Source organism: Antennarius striatus, chromosome 3, assembly GCF_040054535.1.
Source record: "Antennarius striatus isolate MH-2024 chromosome 3, ASM4005453v1, whole genome shotgun sequence".
Taxonomy (NCBI): Eukaryota; Metazoa; Chordata; class Actinopteri; order Lophiiformes; family Antennariidae; genus Antennarius; species Antennarius striatus.
In genome coordinates this window covers 4,393,343-4,410,401 of record NC_090778.1, presented here as the reverse complement: position 1 = coordinate 4,410,401, position 17,059 = coordinate 4,393,343, and the positions used below count along the sequence as shown (strand labels likewise).

Sequence of the window (17,059 nt, the reverse complement as noted above, 5' to 3'; positions counted from 1 at the left end):
CTCCTTGCTATCTTTAAATTCAAAATGATGCACTCAAATGCAGACGAAGAACAGAAAACATAACAGTACAGGGAACGAATAGGCAGACAAGTTCATGCATATCTAGATCCAAATATCCCAAGTCTTAAAAGAGCAATTTGTAGACACCGAGGGTTTGAAAATGTGATGCACAAGGTTAATACCTAAAATCAGGGTGTGATCTGTCCAAAGAAGGGAATGAGGGGGGGTTATTTAAAAAAAATGCAATCAACATGCCTACTTCTTTTTTAGGTAAATGGTACCTAATGATGAGTGGTTGAATTAATTGAGGAACTTAGTGGAAGTATTTAAGTATAATGTGGCATTTTGGAGTTTTGATTATAAGGAAGTGCATCGGTTTGTCATTCACCTACTGTAAGTGCAATGGAATACTTCAGTGGCTTAAAGCTTTGCTTAGTCTCTACACCGCCTAAGGTCCCCCCCCCCCCAAACAAATCACATACGGTTGTCAAAGGTTTTACTGAAAACCAGTGAGTCATCCAGATCAGGGACACAGATATCATCCCAGATCCCTTTAAAACATTCCTCTATGCAACATTGAAATGCCACAAGGGTATTTCAAAGGTGATACAAATCCACTCAAAAAGTCCCAACGGTGTAAAGACGGTGTTAGTGGTCTGCTTTCCTCTGACATGAATCCCAGGACTTACCACCCAAACTATCCAAAAGGTTTTGGACCTGCGGGATAGGCTGACGGACCGGATGAGTGTTTCTGTTCAAGTTTCTGTAATCAATACATGAAGGGTGCCACCTTATTTCGAACACACACAACAGTCGAGGAATAAGTTTGAGTTCCTAACCCATCCCTGTGCAATCAGCTCATACAACTCTGTGCCGCCCTGTGCAACTTTTCATTTCCTGTTACAGTGAACTTGGTACTAAAATGTATGTGTGTTTGACTGGTTCACTGTCTTTTACACAGGGACTGGCATTTGACTGGTGAGTGCATTTTCCTCTTATGTTTAGCCCACTTCTGTTTAAGAGCAATGAAGTGTCTCTTTGCAGGATGAGCATTGTTTAAACTTTTCAGTTGAATCAGCACTGCCACAGTTCACACATTTCTCTCTTGACCAGTTACAGCGAACACCTGTCCTGTGGTGGTAACCGTTCCTCGTTTAAAGGAACTTCTCTATACTTCTAATTCCTCTGATTTTACATCCAGCTTGAAAATGTGCTCACTTCCACATCAGTAGCAGTGCATGCAGGGTTCATTTGTTCCTGTCTGCTGGCAGAAAAAACATGGATAGAGCAGTTGGAGTGCTGATCAGGTCCATACTGAAGCTGTACTGGAGCAGGTATTTAGTTAGATGGATGGATGGATGGATGGATGGATGGATGGATGGATGGATGGGTAGGTAGGTAGGTAGGTAGGTGGATAGATGGATAGATGGATAGATAGATAGATAGATATATAGATAGATAGATAGATAGATAGATAGATAGATAGATAGATAGATAGGTAGATAGATAGATAGATAGATAGATAGATAGATAGATAGATAGATAGATAGATAGATAGATAGATAGATAGATAGATAGATAGATAGATAGATAGATAGATAGATAGATAGATAGATAGATAGATAGATAGATAGATAGATAGATAGATAGATAGATAGATAGATAGTCACTCACACAATGACTATCACAGTGACTGTGAAGATGAAGAATACTTTAACAACCCAGAGGGAAAAGTATTACCTCTTCTCAATACAATACAATTATACAACATATATTACACATGAATACAGTTATCAGAAAACACAACATGTAGGGATATACAGGTGGGGTGTAAGGACAAGAGACATAAACATGACTGTATAGGCAAACTTATACAAAGCCAACATAAAAAAGAAGAGTGCGGAAATTACACAACAGATCCCAGATCTCACTGGATCCCAAGCTAGACGGCCACACGGTGGGCAGACAAGTCCACAATAATGTTAACATGGTACAAGACACATCAACATCAACCACATGACACCCCGGTACCACCCCAGCGAATCTCCACTCCATCATCTCCCCCACACTCAACCACAGATCAATGACCTTCCTGACCTTGACGTGCAATGATACTCTCAATGTACCCTCTGACAGCACGGGTCACAAAGGAGGTCTTCAATCTATCTATGGGGGAGCTCGGTGACAGCAGTCTATCACTGAAGAAGCTCCTCTGCTGGGAGAAGGTGATGTGTAGGGGGTTGCAGGTGTTTCTCAGGATTACTCTGAACTTGGACATGGTCCTCCTCTCCAGAACTGTCTCCACAGAATCCAGGTTCTGACCAACCACAGAACCAGCCCTGTGGATGAGTCTGTTCAGGTGTTCCATGTCCCTCTTCCTTGCACCACCACCCCCCCAACACACAATAGCATAAGACAGCACACTGGACACAACAGACTGGTAACACATCTGAAGGAGCTCGGAGCAGATGTTGAAGGAGGCCAGCCTCCTCAGGACGTACATCCCACTGTGCCCCTTCTTGTACACACAGTACAAGTTGGTAGATCAGTCCAGTCTGATCAGTCCAGCTGCAGTCCCAGTTACTCGTAGGTCTCTACCACGTCCACCTCTTTTCCCTCAAATCACCAGCTGTGCCGAGATAGGTGCCCACCAAAAATTCAGGACCATGTCCTTCCCCTTGGGCATGTTTCAGCTGGAGCTTGTTCCGCTGACACCACTCCACAAAATCCGTCAGTACTCTCCTGTACTCCCCCCTCCTCACTCCCTGATACATGCCACATTTGCGATGTCATCCGAGGATTTCTGCATGTGGCATGTATCCGAGTTACACTGGAAGTCCGTGGTGTGGAAGGTGAAGAGAAGGGGAGAGAGCACAGTTCCTTGAGGAGCCCCGGTGCTGCTGGTCACCACTGATGACAAACAGTCCCCCTTACAAACATACTGGGGCCTGTCTGTTAGGTAGTCATTGATCCAGCTCACGTGGTTGGGGTCTTCAGCCATAGAGGCTAGTTTGTCCAGCAGGAGCTGGGGCTTGATGGGGTTTTTTTTTAGTTCAATTTTACTTTTATATATTCATGTTAGCAACCTATATTTGTTTTTTCAAGTTCCAAAACAGTTCAGTGAGCATGTTTGAGTCCAGGTGAAGAAATGAATGCACATCTTATCTGTTATTACTGTATTCACACAGCCTACAGTCTGCACATAAGCAGATAAAATTTTTGGAAACTTAAACACATAATGGGAATAAAAATAAAAGATACAATTTTTTTACGGCAGCTGCATTCCAGTGAAACAAATTAATTAATTTTACGGATTAGAAATATACGTTGATGTTTTAATGAACATACTGTACTATCAAACGGTGGGCTGTCTCCTGTCAGTGTTCATCTACGATTCAGCATAGACCTGTTCTCAGGATAAAAGCCGATCTCTGCCTCCAGGGGTCATCATCAGTACAGTTGCGACTTGTTGCCAAAGGCAGGTCGGGGTTCCACAGCTGAAAAGTGTTCAATCTGAGCCACCAAGACCCACGACTTTGAAAAGGTGATTGTCAAACATCAACGGGACTGCAAGAACACTTATCCCTGTATACGCATCTGATAAACGGGAGAATAATTCATAGCCAACGATGGTAAGGAACAAATTTTTTAGAGGTAATTTTTAAGTTAGTTTGGCTTAGAAATTAAATGCTTGTACAGTTTTACAATATTGTTGGAACTTGTTGGAAGATCCTCGTGTGCACTTTTGAATAAACGTTAAATATTCTATGTAAACTTAAATAGTCACATAAAAACTGTCAGTGCATGCAAAGTCGTCAGTTTAATAATTATGATTTTAATTATGATGTACCGGTGGTAATCGGGATCCGACCATCCTCTCGTCTTGTAGCAAGGCTCTTTCTCGTCCGCCGGCATTCACCCGTACCAGACTCCCCAGACCTCCTCCCACACCGCGCCCCCGGGAGTCCCGGCCCACCACCCGGTGATCGGCGGCACGAAGCTGGAGGCGGTGATGGAGAACCTGCAACGGCAGCAGGCAGCGCGACTGGCAATAGAAGAGAAACTCCGGCAGTCGGAAACAGCGAAAGATCTCCGCTCCGCGGTGGAGTCCCAGATCTATCCCCACGCCCCGGCTTTCCGCCACTACCGGGCGGCGATGCGAGGCGCCGGAGTTGCCAACTCGTCCGTCCGAGTGACGACGCTCCCGCACATGGATGTTCCCAGAGACAGCGACGATGGCAACTCAACCAGAGTTGACAGCGATGATAAGGAATGTGTTGAAGAGGACCATGACATGGAAGAGCGTAACATTATGAACGAAGACGACGAGGGGAAAGACTGTGTCACGCTGAACCACTTCCCACATCAACAATCTCCGCTTCGCGTAACCTCCCTGGCTCCTCAGAGCGCCGCGATGTACCTCATGGCCCGGGTGCCATCGGCCTTCGCCCCGGCGCGACGAGCGGAGTCTCCATCGGCGCAAACCCAGTCCCAGCATCACGACTGGACCTACGAGGAGCAATTCAAACAGGTAAGATAACTGTCACTGGAAGTTAGATATTTTGATTTTAGTGTATTATTTTACAGTAACCCATATAGTCTGACAGCATCAGCTGTTTAAGCTGCAGTCAACATTCTAGTGTGAAAATAAAATGACATAGACGACTGTTCTGTGCACAAACTCTACTCTTCTTTTGCTCACATCTAAAGGGTTTTCGGTAAGGCAGTAAGGTATATATCTCACTCAAATGGTAGTTATTTTGTCAAGATTGATGAAGATTTTTTTGGACACCTGTTTGCTCATAGCACTGTTACAGATGCTGAACATCCACAAATTCCAAGGGAAAGATTTTCAACCTGAGGCTGCTTGGATAATAAAAATATTACAAATGTGTTAGGATGTGTTCTCCTTCGTAAATTTAATTTTGTCCTTGTAATTGTTGTTTTATTAAATATATGAATTTTTTTTATCTTTTCGTGCCTTTAGTCTTTGTCCCCTTATTGCCTTAATGCTGTCAGTATGTGATATTACTGTTTATCTAGAATAGTGACAATGTTAGTCAAAAAGGAGCCAAATGTTTTATTTTTCATAGATTATAACTTAAAGTTCAAAAGTAGTTATTTTTTAAAGCATTAAACAGCCATAATTAAACCACAATGAAGGATTTTCTATTTGTGATACCTTTTGTATGTTCGTGTTGCTACTTACTGTTAGTATTCTGTTGATGACAATTACTTATTTGACTGATTTATGGTTTACTTTTTATATTCAGCAAAATGAAAACAGATCAGCACTCATATAATTGTGGTAGTGTAATGTCATCTTTCATTTAGGGTCAATCATTAAAAGATTTCTTGAATATTTGTACATTAGTGACAGTGTTAGTGTCGTACATTAAAGGAAATGCAGGTCATGTAGATGCTTTGTAAATAATGGCTGATATGAATAGCCTCAATAAAGTGATGCATGTGTTGAAGATGGTGAATTGACCTGTGAAAAAAATGCCAGCCAGCATTCTTTAAACACCTATGCTATATTAATGGCAAATTAAGTATTTTTCTTGGCATGATTTATTAGATGCCTCATGGGTATTTGAGAGGATATTTTTTGACAATAATTCACGCCTAACACTTAAGAAAACAACCTAAAAAATAGCAGCATTAGCATTTCACAAAACTCTGTGTAGTTATTATTGTCAAACCTTTTAATTTTGGGTAAACTTTCAGTTTTTACATGAAAATTTTCATCTGACCAGACATGCATTCTCCACATAAGATATTATGTGTTAAAGATTCATCATGTGCAGATACTGAATTGGATTATTTGTATTTGGGCATTCGGTGTAATGTCAGGAAGATAAAATGATTTCTTATGGCTGTAAGGCAGACGGAGTGGAGCCAGCTCACCAGGAATGCTCAAATCTGCTAAACAAAACCACATTTAATGGGAGTGAATACATCTTTGTAGATTGAAGCCAGATGTGATTGAAATATCAAAAGGTCCCACTGCAACAGAGTTGTACTGTTTTTATTTTAATTCAATAATCTGAAGAACAAAACAATGTGGCACTATGTATGATTTATATTATTACACAGAAATGTCCATGTTGCCATGTCTCTTTACACTACAAAAATACACGGCGTAATTTTAAAGAAGCCAATATTCCTCAAGCAAAAAAAGAGTAACATTTACCACATTATTTGATGTTTTACAAAAACATAGAACCATTCCTAGAATTATGAAGTAACGTGGCAAAAGCATTTACCTTCCCTCTTACTTGTCAGTTGATCATGTCCTCTTTTCCTCTTCGTGACCTGTTGTCTCTCCAGTTGAGAGACATTTTAATTTGATTTTGCTTTGTGAGTTAGCTGCTTTGTGAAGTTTTGAGTTGTTGTCAGTATGTTGTCAAAGCATTACAACTCACAATCAGTCTCTCTGCTTTACATTTAGGAAAAGCTCTGGTTCAGTGATGGAATAAAGACAGACAATTCTGTGTAAACTCATAATCTGCTTGTCTGAGGACCATGCTATGTGGAGCCAGGGAGGCATAAGTTAAGCTTCCTGTGATGAAAGCTTCAAATACAGTACATACATTTCACCTCATACATTTCACATGACTGAAGCAATCAGTTTTGTTCATATTATTTGAACAAATGATCAAAAGATATAGTACTTAATAGGCTTTTTTCTGTTATAACACAAGGTAATAGCCACAAGGAAATCTTAATAGAATATTAGAAAGACCTAAAAGAGAACTAATTTAAGATAATTACACAAACTTCTCTCTTTTTAAATATATTTACTAAGATTTTCTTTAAAAAAGAAGAACAATTTGAACACCAAAAAAAGACAACAAAATAGAAAAAAAGTGGACTCTCAACCTATTTTCCTTGCCCTGTCCCTATTCCCATCTTATTTCTTTTCCCTCTAGAGTCTGGGTCCTGCCCTGAGTTTCTTCCTCAATGAGGGAGTTTTCCTCGCCGCTGTTGCTTATGCCTGCTCTGAAGGGTTCTATTAGGTTTTTTTGTTCTGTAAAAGCACTTTGAAAGGTCTGTTGATGTGATTAAGCACTATATGAACAAAAGCTGTTATGTTTGAATGGATTAAGTCCAAAAACAGCCCCCATATTATATCAACACATCAATCTTTGAGTCTGAGACACATGTCACAAAGTCCAAAGGTAGATATTCCATTACTGTCCTGTGCCATCCCACAACAGAGGCGGCCTTATCCAAAATCCAGTGGAGGAGGATATTTTTCCTGGCCCAAATTGTTAGAATATTCTACTGTTTTTTCTGATATACGTCAGTCACATGGCTACTGGGAAGACCCAGGAGGAGACAGACTGGATCAAGATCAAGCTCCATCTTCAAAACTTTCTGAATTTCAAATAAAATATCAGTCCAAAATTTCTCTATTTTTGCACAAGACCAGAGACAGTGGGTAAGACCACCAATCCCTATTTTACATTTGAGGCAGAATGGAGAGAAATTCTTTGTATATCTTGAGAGGCGGTTTGGAACAGCATGCGTTCTGTGCAGTAGTTTGAGCTGTTGTGCTTTTATCCGGTTACAGACTGCGATTTGCTTTGCATTATCTCAGATTCCCTCCCACATCTCCTCCGTTGTCACTAAACTCAGCTCCCTCTCCCAGATCAACCCCCAGCACCATAACTCTAATATCTGAGCAGTCTCTCAAACTGTTATAGTAGGCACTGGTAGAGGCTTGCCCATCAGAAAGGAACACTTTTTCTCGATTGTTGAAACCTCGATGTCAGTAAGCAGCGACGTGTCTTTCATAACAAAGTCTCTAATCTGAAAATAACGAAAAGTATCCCGGTAAATCAGATTTTTCTGTAACCTGGTTGAAAGACAGGAGAACAGTACCATCAAAAAGATCAGCCAAAGACGAGATACCCTTAGTCGTCCATCTTATTTAAGATTCCTGGGAGAAAATCAGGGTTGTCAGTGATTGGTGTCAAAACAGATGTAAGTGTTGATCTTCCTAACATACAGTATACTGTGCAGTCCTCCATGCTCTAAGAGTGTTAAGTGTAACTGGATTACTGTACTACTCTGATAGATTTCATTTTATGAATAGAGATAGTTTTTAAGAAGGCAGCTAGAAAGGAACTTCTCAGTATCAAGCAAAATTGATGATACATCATTTTTAACCCAGTCAGCTATATACCTTAATTGGGCACTCAGTTGGTATCTTTGAATATCTGGGAAGTGTAGTCCACCCGTAGTACTTGGAAATTGCAGACATCCTGCTGCAGATTTTTCATTTCCTCCATATAAAGGAGCTAAAGCAATCATTCATTTTTAAAATTATGTTATGAGTGAATAAAATGGGGATGGACATTCATTTTTATAAGTGAAATTCGGCCCAGTCATGGTATGGGAAGGTTGGCCAACTTCTCATCTAACAAATAAATCAAGCTCAAATCACACGTATTGACAGGCACTGTAGCGCTCCGTTTTTACATTTTCAGTCTGGACACTACATGGAGAGAAGATCTCTTAATGCACACCCGTTTTTACTTGTTATATTCAAGTAGATTTCATTAAGGTGTGATGTCATAATATTGAGTTTCCCATCTTTTTCGCACAAGCTGAGACTTTTGTCTGGCCTCCTGATTCTTCTGCTTTGCCAATAAGATTTTAAGTTCATTTTAAACAGTTTGTAGTAATTAGATTGTCTTTTGAAACTTTTCAAATGAGTTCTTTTGTTGTACCATTGCTCGTTGTTATTAATATTTGCCAGCTAACCATATTAGTTTAAACAATGTGTAAGAAAAATACATATTATGTATTTAAAACTAATGAAGTCAAAAAAGAACAATATTGTGTACAATAGTACCTTGAGATACAAGTTTAATTGTCCTGTGACTAAGCTTGTAAGTCAAACAATTTGTAAATCAAATGAATTTTCCCTGCTTAAAATAACTAAAATCATGTTTATCCAAAAAAAGCCATGTAAATTATGAAAAAAAAAATTTATCAACCGATAGACATACATTCTTTTTTGGAATATAATTAATTATATTAATTATAATTAATAAATATATATAATTATTAATTATATATATGGGAACGAATGAGATTTGGTCTCAGCTGATATCGTACCTGTCCGCCAACTAGTGGTGGGGTAATGATTCGTAACTTTGATTTCCACTTGTATATCAAACAAAAATATGGATGGAGCGATGGCTCATATCTCAAAAAAACTTGCGTATTGAGTCACTCATAGTTCAATGTACCCACTGTACTTGATATTATATCTTGTCTCTCTTTGCTGAGTTCCTTTTTGTATTAGTGAAGCTAGGGTTTTATAATTTTGTTTTTTGTTTCTGGCCACAATAGCCATGATATCCCGTAACAGCTACATTTATTACGTGTTCGGAGCATCTCCCCACCTCATGCCTGTAAGTCTGCTGGGACAGGGTGGAATAGGAAGCTCTCCAGAAAATGTACACCTTGACCAACATTTTTTTTAACTGGGTCAGTGACAGAAGGCTGTCAGGGCCCTCTTAACCTCCTCAAGAAGACCTTGGTGGAGTCATGAAATAACTGAAGATCTAGAAAATGTTCCATCACCTTCATCTTACCCAGTATTTATTCATTTATTCATTATGTAATGCCTGAGCAGTGGATATTAAAGTATCTATCTATCTATCTATCTATCTATCTATCTATCTATCTATCTATCTATCTATCTATCTATCTATCTATCTATCTATCTATCTATCTATCTATCTATCTATCTATCTATCTATCTATCTATCTTACACTTTATCATTGCCACTTTTAAATAATCCTCCTCCATCACACCATCTTGTTCCATCACAATGTCTTGTACCATCACACTGCCCTCTACACATCCAGCCCTGACTTAGCCACCCCGATGGCAATGTGTTCAGCCGATGTCAGCTCTGACATCGGACGGTTTCACAGACAGACATACAGATAAAAGCATGCAGCAGTTGTCTTTATGTCTGTATGTTACTGCCCTGTATGTCAGGGCATTAACGGATCAGATGATCCTCTGTGTCAGTGGTAACACGTAAGGTATAGTCACAGCTGACTGCGGAAATGGAGAGCTATATTTCACACATCCTTGTTTTCATTGAAGACCATGGTATCCATGGTATCGTATCTACTGAACAATATGACACAATTGAGCAGCAGAGACTTACAGCCGAGAGGAATCAGCTTCATAGAGGACACGATCTGACCGTGTCAAGCTCATTCTTAAGAAAGGTGGTAGAAAAAATGACTTTTTTTACTGGACCAACAGTGGGAAACAGTGGCATTAACATCTCCTGAATCACCACCCCACTTTACAAGTTCACTGGCTTTTTCGGTACTGTCCAGAAAAATTACCACTGCACTGTTCATCCTTGAAGCTGATTTAATGCTTCCACAAACCACAACTTCACCCACAGCCAGACCACAGTCCTCCACCAACACACCAAAAGGAGGGTGAGATTGATGGCATTGTCTGCGGGTGAGTCTCTCCAAATCGGAGATACCACGTGCAGAATGGTGGCAGTTGCCTCCAAACAAAGCATGAAATCACACTAAAACCAAAAATTAAACATTTGCTCACAGAATTTTTTCAAAAATACATTTACCAACACCCAGTGCAAGGAAAAAAGCCAAAGAAAGGTTTGAAACACTTACACTCTCTCCAACACACTCACCCTGTCACTCCCGACAAACCCAGAGCGAGAGAGAAAGAGAGGGAGCGCGGCATATGCTTCTCTGTGAGTACAACATCTTCATCAATAATCACCTGTGTCTTTCCTTCCTTGTAGATGGTGTGAGTGAATGTCTCTGGACAAGTCATTTACCTGAAGTTGATACGTTTTGATACGATTGTGATATTCAGAAATTTATTTTTTCCAATACTTTTTTGAACTTCCATTGAGAAATTATTGAAAAATGATGTGAAAAAAATTGTGTGTGTGTGTGTGTGTGTGTGTGTGTATTTTAAAGATAGATAGATAGTTAGATAGGCGCATCTGCCTGAAGGAATCCCGTGAACAGTATGGCATTGGGCACCGGGCAGTGAGGCTTTTTGTTGTGATTACGCCTTTCGTCAACATGACAACGCAGACATCCGGGACGAAAACGCTGTCCAAAGTGAAGTTTTTTAAAAATGTCTGGTATGCGTTGTCATGTGGACGCTGTAACCGGAACTTTTTCTATCCAAAGGGCGTCTCCCTGCGGCGAAAACTGCTGTGACATCAGTGTGTGTGTGACCCGTTTCTACATGTACACACAGAATGGCCGGAGTTAAAACAGGCTTTTTTCTGACATATAACAGCTCCATGTTGAAGACATTTTAACCCTACCTACCTAACTACCGACCTACCTACCTACCTACTTACCTACAGTACTTGCAGTAGTACCTTGACATACAACTTTAATTTGTTCTGTGACTGAGTTCGTAAGTCAAACTACTTGTAACTCAAATGAATTTTCCTCATTTAAAATAACTAAAATCATTTTACAAAGGGTAGACATCTAATTACAGAGGTGGAATAAGGCATGGAGAACAAGGTGCATGTACAGAGGAGAAAATTATTGACTTGATGATAAATTCTTATATTAAATAATTGGTAACGCTGTTAATACATCTGATCCCAAGGTTTTGATCAGTATCACCCAGACTCCATAGAATTTGAATGTGATTTTTGTTTCTGATTTGTATCTAGAAAATTGGACAAAATAGTAAAAAGAGAAAACCCAAAACCTTTTATTAGTCTGTACAGATGATACAATACATTTTAAGTGTTGCGCTATTTGTCTTTGTCTGGATTATGTGATCAGTAGCTTTTCTGTACCTTGAAGAACCTCATAGCTCCTGTCTGCAGTTTTCCTGACTCTTTTTTGCAAAAATGTTAATATTTTTAATTTATTCATTTACTTTTCAGTTGTATGAATTGGATGATGATGAAAAACGCAAAGACTTCCTTGATGACCTGTTCACTTTCATGCAGAAACGAGGTAAGCTATTACCGTTAGTACAAGAGAATGTTTCAGTCTTCATAAATCTTCTTGATCTCTTTATTAATCCAGTATCCCTTAAAATGTCCATCAGTCCAGTTTATTTATAATTTACCAAACAGAGCAAAGTTGTGAGTCAGCGTGGTGGTGCAAAAAGGTTCCAGGTTTGACTCGTTTCTGTGCAGTTTGCATGTTCTCCGCATGTGTCTGTGGGTTTTGTGCGGGTTCTCTGGATTCCTCCCATCCCAAAAACATGTGCTTCAGGTGAATGTCTGTAGGTGTAAGTGTGTGTGTAAGTGGTTGTTCGTCTTTTGTGTGGCTCCACAACACACTGGTGGCGTGTCCGGAGCGTGTCCCCGCCTCTTGCCCATAATTCTGCCGGGATTAGGCTCCAGCAACCCCTGTGACCCATAAAAGTTGAAGAAGCAGTTTGGAAAATGAATGAATGAGGACCAAAGTTGTAATTGTGTACTATGAGTCAGTGCCTACAATCTCCTTTACATTTTTGTTTATCAGGTCATGGTACAGTAATCATTTATGGTTGATTTTGAAGCAGCTGGACTGTTTAGGTCTGAAGGTGTTTCATCCAGGAACTTCTTTTCTTCTTCTGGTGGAGAGTACAGATATTTGAACCTCTGAGGTTGCTAACACATTGAAAAATGAAAAGGTCACACCTTAACAGTTTGGTCAAAAATAAATCTTCAAAACTTAGAAGAAATTTATGACACAGGAAATGGAATCTTTAGCTCTGACATGTTACTGTATTTATCAAAGCTGTTGGAGTATCGCAAAAAACAAATCACATTTACCACAGTCGTGTAGGAAAGTATGTGCTGATGAAGTAATTATGTTCTTGGATGGTCATTTGAATCTAGAGACATGGATTGCTGTTGGCACATTCAATTAAAGATTGATTTTAGACTTAGAGGTGGTTGATATTGTCAGTGCAAAGCGGATTAGCAGCATCCTATCTTCAATACTCACCTTTGACAACTGTGATCAGAATGGACTGCTCCAAATATCCCAATCAATGTTCCATGAACAAATCACCGTCATTCTGCATCCAGGCTATGATGCTAACCAGACGTTCCACTAAAAATGTCAAACATGCCACATATTAGCTGGCTAAATTCATTCCATTAAAAGACAAAATGTGGTCTTCAGTCAGAAGGGCATTGTTTATCCGTGCAATGTAAAGCTGTATTTATGTGACAGCTCTGTTATATAACTCACCAGCCACTTTATTAGGTACACCGTGCTAGTACCGGGTTGGACCCCCTTTAGCCCTTAGAATTGCCTTCATCCTTCACCATAGATTCAACAAGGTAATGGAAACATTCCTCAGAGAGTTTGTTCCATATTGACATGATAGCATCACGCAGTTGCTGCAGGTTTGTCGGCTACATATCCACGATACAAATCTCCTGTTCCAACACATCCCAAAGGTGCTCTGTTGGATTGAGATCTGGTAACTGTGGATGCCATTTTTAGACAGTGAACTCATTGTAAGTCTGAGATGATTCAAGCTTTATGACTTATCCTGCTGGAAGTAGCCAAGATAGATACACTGTGGTCATAGAAGGATGGACATGGTCAGCAACAATACTCAAGTAGTCTGTGGCGTTGCAATGATGCTCAATTGGTAATAAGGGGCCCAAACTGTGCCAAGAAAATATCCCCCACACCATTACACCACCAGCAGCAGCTTGAACCATTGATACAAGGCAGGAGGGATCCATGCTTTCATGTTGTTGATGCCAATTTCTGCCCCTACCAACTGAATGCCTTTGCAGAAATTGAGATTCATCAGTCCAGAGGTCTGTTTCACGAAGCCAGGTTAACAAACTCTGAATAAAACCTGTGAGTCTGGGTTGACTTACCCTTAGCTAATAAATCCAGGGTTAACGGTTTCACAAAGGCTGCTCAAGCTTAGTTTTAGCAACCCAGGATAAGTTTACCTGGAATTTAGCAGGTACGACACAACTCTAATAAACCATTATCAATGGAGCCCCAGTTTGGCGAGTCACCATGACGATGGACAACAAGTGCTTTGCACACTTTACGGCAGTCAAAGTACAGATTTTAGTCTATGCATAAGCTGACTTTGAGTACATTTTCAGAAAAAAGAGCCAGCGCTGTAGCTGCAAAATAGAGGGAGATGGCATGGGAGTCAATGTGTAAGTTTAATGTAGTCTGTTAAATTCACGGTGAGATTAGGGAAACGACTTGAATTGTAGTCTATTAATTTATTTTATTTAGGTGCAATCCAGCGGTGGAGAAGGGCACATGGCAACAGCTGAGAATGAAGTACAAAAATATTGTTGACACAGGTAAGACTTCTGCATCATCTCATGGGGATACCTCCTCATTTTGATTATGTTTGACGATGTACAGTGAATATTTAATGACTGTTCAGTTGTTGTATCACCAACATAATGCTCTTTACACACACATTAATATGCTCTCACCCAGGGTCAGTTCTGTTAAAAATGAAACCTATTTAAGCTTTTTAATATTATTTAAATAAAAGAGGGCGGCACTGTGGTGCAGTGGGTATCACTGTCGCCACACAGGAAGGCAGTTCTGGGTTTGAGTCCCGTTGTGTGCAGAGTTTGCATGTTCATCCCTTGTCTGCGTGGGTTCTCTCCGGGTTCTCTGGCTTCCTCCCACTTCCAAAAAGCAAGTGCTTCAGGTTACTTGTCCAATCCCAAATTGACCGTAGGTGTGAGTGTGTGCTTGCGTGTTTGTCTGTATCTCTCTGTGGCTCCCCGGTACACTGGCATTGAGCACAGAGTTTTCCCCAACCTCACGACCTCAGGCAGCTGGGATAGGCTCCAGCACCCTGTGACCCACGACAGTGGATGAAGTGGTTGTGAAAATGAAATTAATGAATGACAAATAAAAGACTAAATCAGCATATGTGTGTTACAAAAACAGTACACAAGAAGGATATTCATACCCATGCATATACCAATATTGTGTAAGAACTGAAATCAAGAACGGACATTTAGCCATTGTGCATGGTTTCCTTGATAATTGCCAAAATGCTTTAGTTATTAAATCAAAAGCTGTGGCGTTGTACTGCTTATAACTGCTTTTAGCCATTCCAAGTTTTATTTTCTGACTATTTTAGTCACATGATACACAGAGGAGTTACTAAATGGTCAACAACAAAAAGGAATTTAACAAGAAATTGAAGAAAACAAAGGTGGTCTAATAGTTGATGTTACTGATAGTTTTCTTCCCATTGCTTAGCATTCTGTTGGAATACAGAGTGTCACATTTAGCCTCCACTGAAGTATTAATAGTTTCTCATGCTTTTTAACAGAGCATGTGTCAGATCATCTGACAATTAAGTATTCCGTTCAGTTTTTCGTTTGTTTTTGTTTCTTCATCATCGAACATTCTTTTGGCATTTCAGACCCTGTTCTGCCCTGCCTCACTTCCCACTCACTTGCTGCCACTTCCCTAATCAGCTTCCATGTTTCATATACCCAGCGCAGCACTCGGTTCTCTAATCAGATTGTTCAGTGTTTGCCACGACTCTACAGCCTTCGTGACCTGCCTGTGTTTTGACCCTGTACCTGCTTCTGCCTGACCTCTGGACCCTGCATTTCGCCTGCCACTTGTTTGATTTGTCTGCTTGTCTGGATTTAGTGCCTGATTCCTGGACCCTGCCTGTTTGCCTGTCGGACTGATTTATCCGGCAGCTGAACCCTGCTTAACTGATTGAATATTTTAAGACTTTTTTCCTGTCTACTTGTCTGTCGTGCTTTTGGGTTCCCTCTGCCAGTCTTGTTCATTTCGTGACAGCACAATCAGGCCAAAATAAACCCAGCCAACAGTAACCCTGCCCAGACAGAACCACCAAGGAAGCCAGCATGATCCAGCTCCACGACCTGCAGCTTACCTTTCTGGTCGAGGCAATGCAGGCTATGGCTAACCGCCAAGAAAGCAGCACGGAGGCTTTCTGGGAACAACTATTAAGGCTCTCAGCAGCTCCTCCGAGTCCTCCAGTTACCACCGCTGTTCCTGACCCACCTGTTTGGACGCTTATCACATCCAAGGCTCAGATTACGGCCCCGGAACGCTGCTCCGGAGCCTCAGGTACCTGTCTTCTTTTTCTGGTCCAGTGTTCTCTCATCTTCGAGCAGCAGCCCTCAGCTTTTCCCACCAGGCATTCCCAGATGGCGTACTTTGTCTCCCTTGTCACGGGAGAGCCCGAGACTGGGGAACCGCAGAGTGGGAAAGTCAGTCGCCCATCTGTGCTTCAGTCCAGTTGCTGCCTTCCGAGTTCTGTAAGGTGTTTGATCATGTTACTCTGGGAAGAGAAGCAGCTTGGAGGCTTTTGAGATGGACCCAAGGTGAGAGATTAGTCCATTGATTTCCGCACCATCGTGGTGGAGAGCGACTGGAAATTCTCTTTTCGACACTATTTATAATGGACTTTCTGATCGTATAAAGGATGTGCTGGTGACATGGGATCCCTCCGCTGATCTTGATTCCCTTGTTGCCCTGGCTGTTCACATTGATGGTCGCCTCCATGAGTGGAGGAGCAAGGGAGTCCATTCCCTTGCTGTTTCCCAGACACTCCACTCTCCAGCTACAGCTCGGTACCTCCCACTGCCACCAGCTGAGAAGTGTCAAGTGGAGTCAACGCAACTTGGTCGAGCTTGTCTGTCCTCAACAGAAAGATAGTGCCGCCTGCGGGGGAACCACTGTCAGTACTGCGGTCAACCTGGCCATTGTGTGTCATCCCGCCCGGTTAAAGGTCAAGGCTATGCAGTTAAGCAGAGGTAGCTGATGGTCAGACAATGAGTTGTGACAAGCCCTCTTGACCCCTGATGCAAGCTCAATTTCACTGCTCTGGACAAGACCAGATAGTAAGTGTCCTAATAGACTCTGGGGCTGACACCAACCTGTTGGACATGTCTCTTGCGACTCAGTTAGGAATCAGCAGGCAACCCTTGACTGAGCCCATCCACACCACAGCCCTGGATGCTCGTCTTCTCTGGCGGGTCACTCACCACACAGTTCCTCTTCT

At 41.1% G+C, this 17,059-nt stretch overlaps 1 protein-coding gene across 1 annotated transcript in view; it reads left to right on the top strand.

Moving 5' to 3' along the window:
• Window positions 1–2,666: 2,666 nt before the first annotated feature.
• Window positions 2,667–17,059, top strand: part of arid3c (AT rich interactive domain 3C (BRIGHT-like)) — a 31,672-nt gene continuing 17,279 nt past the window's right edge. Inside the window, exons 1-3 of the mRNA XM_068310064.1 lie at window positions 2,667–2,852; window positions 3,890–4,531; window positions 11,943–12,015. Of these exons, the coding sequence (XP_068166165.1) occupies window positions 2,667–2,852; window positions 3,890–4,531; window positions 11,943–12,015 (901 nt within the window). The remainder of the gene's footprint in view (window positions 2,853–3,889; window positions 4,532–11,942; window positions 12,016–17,059) is intronic.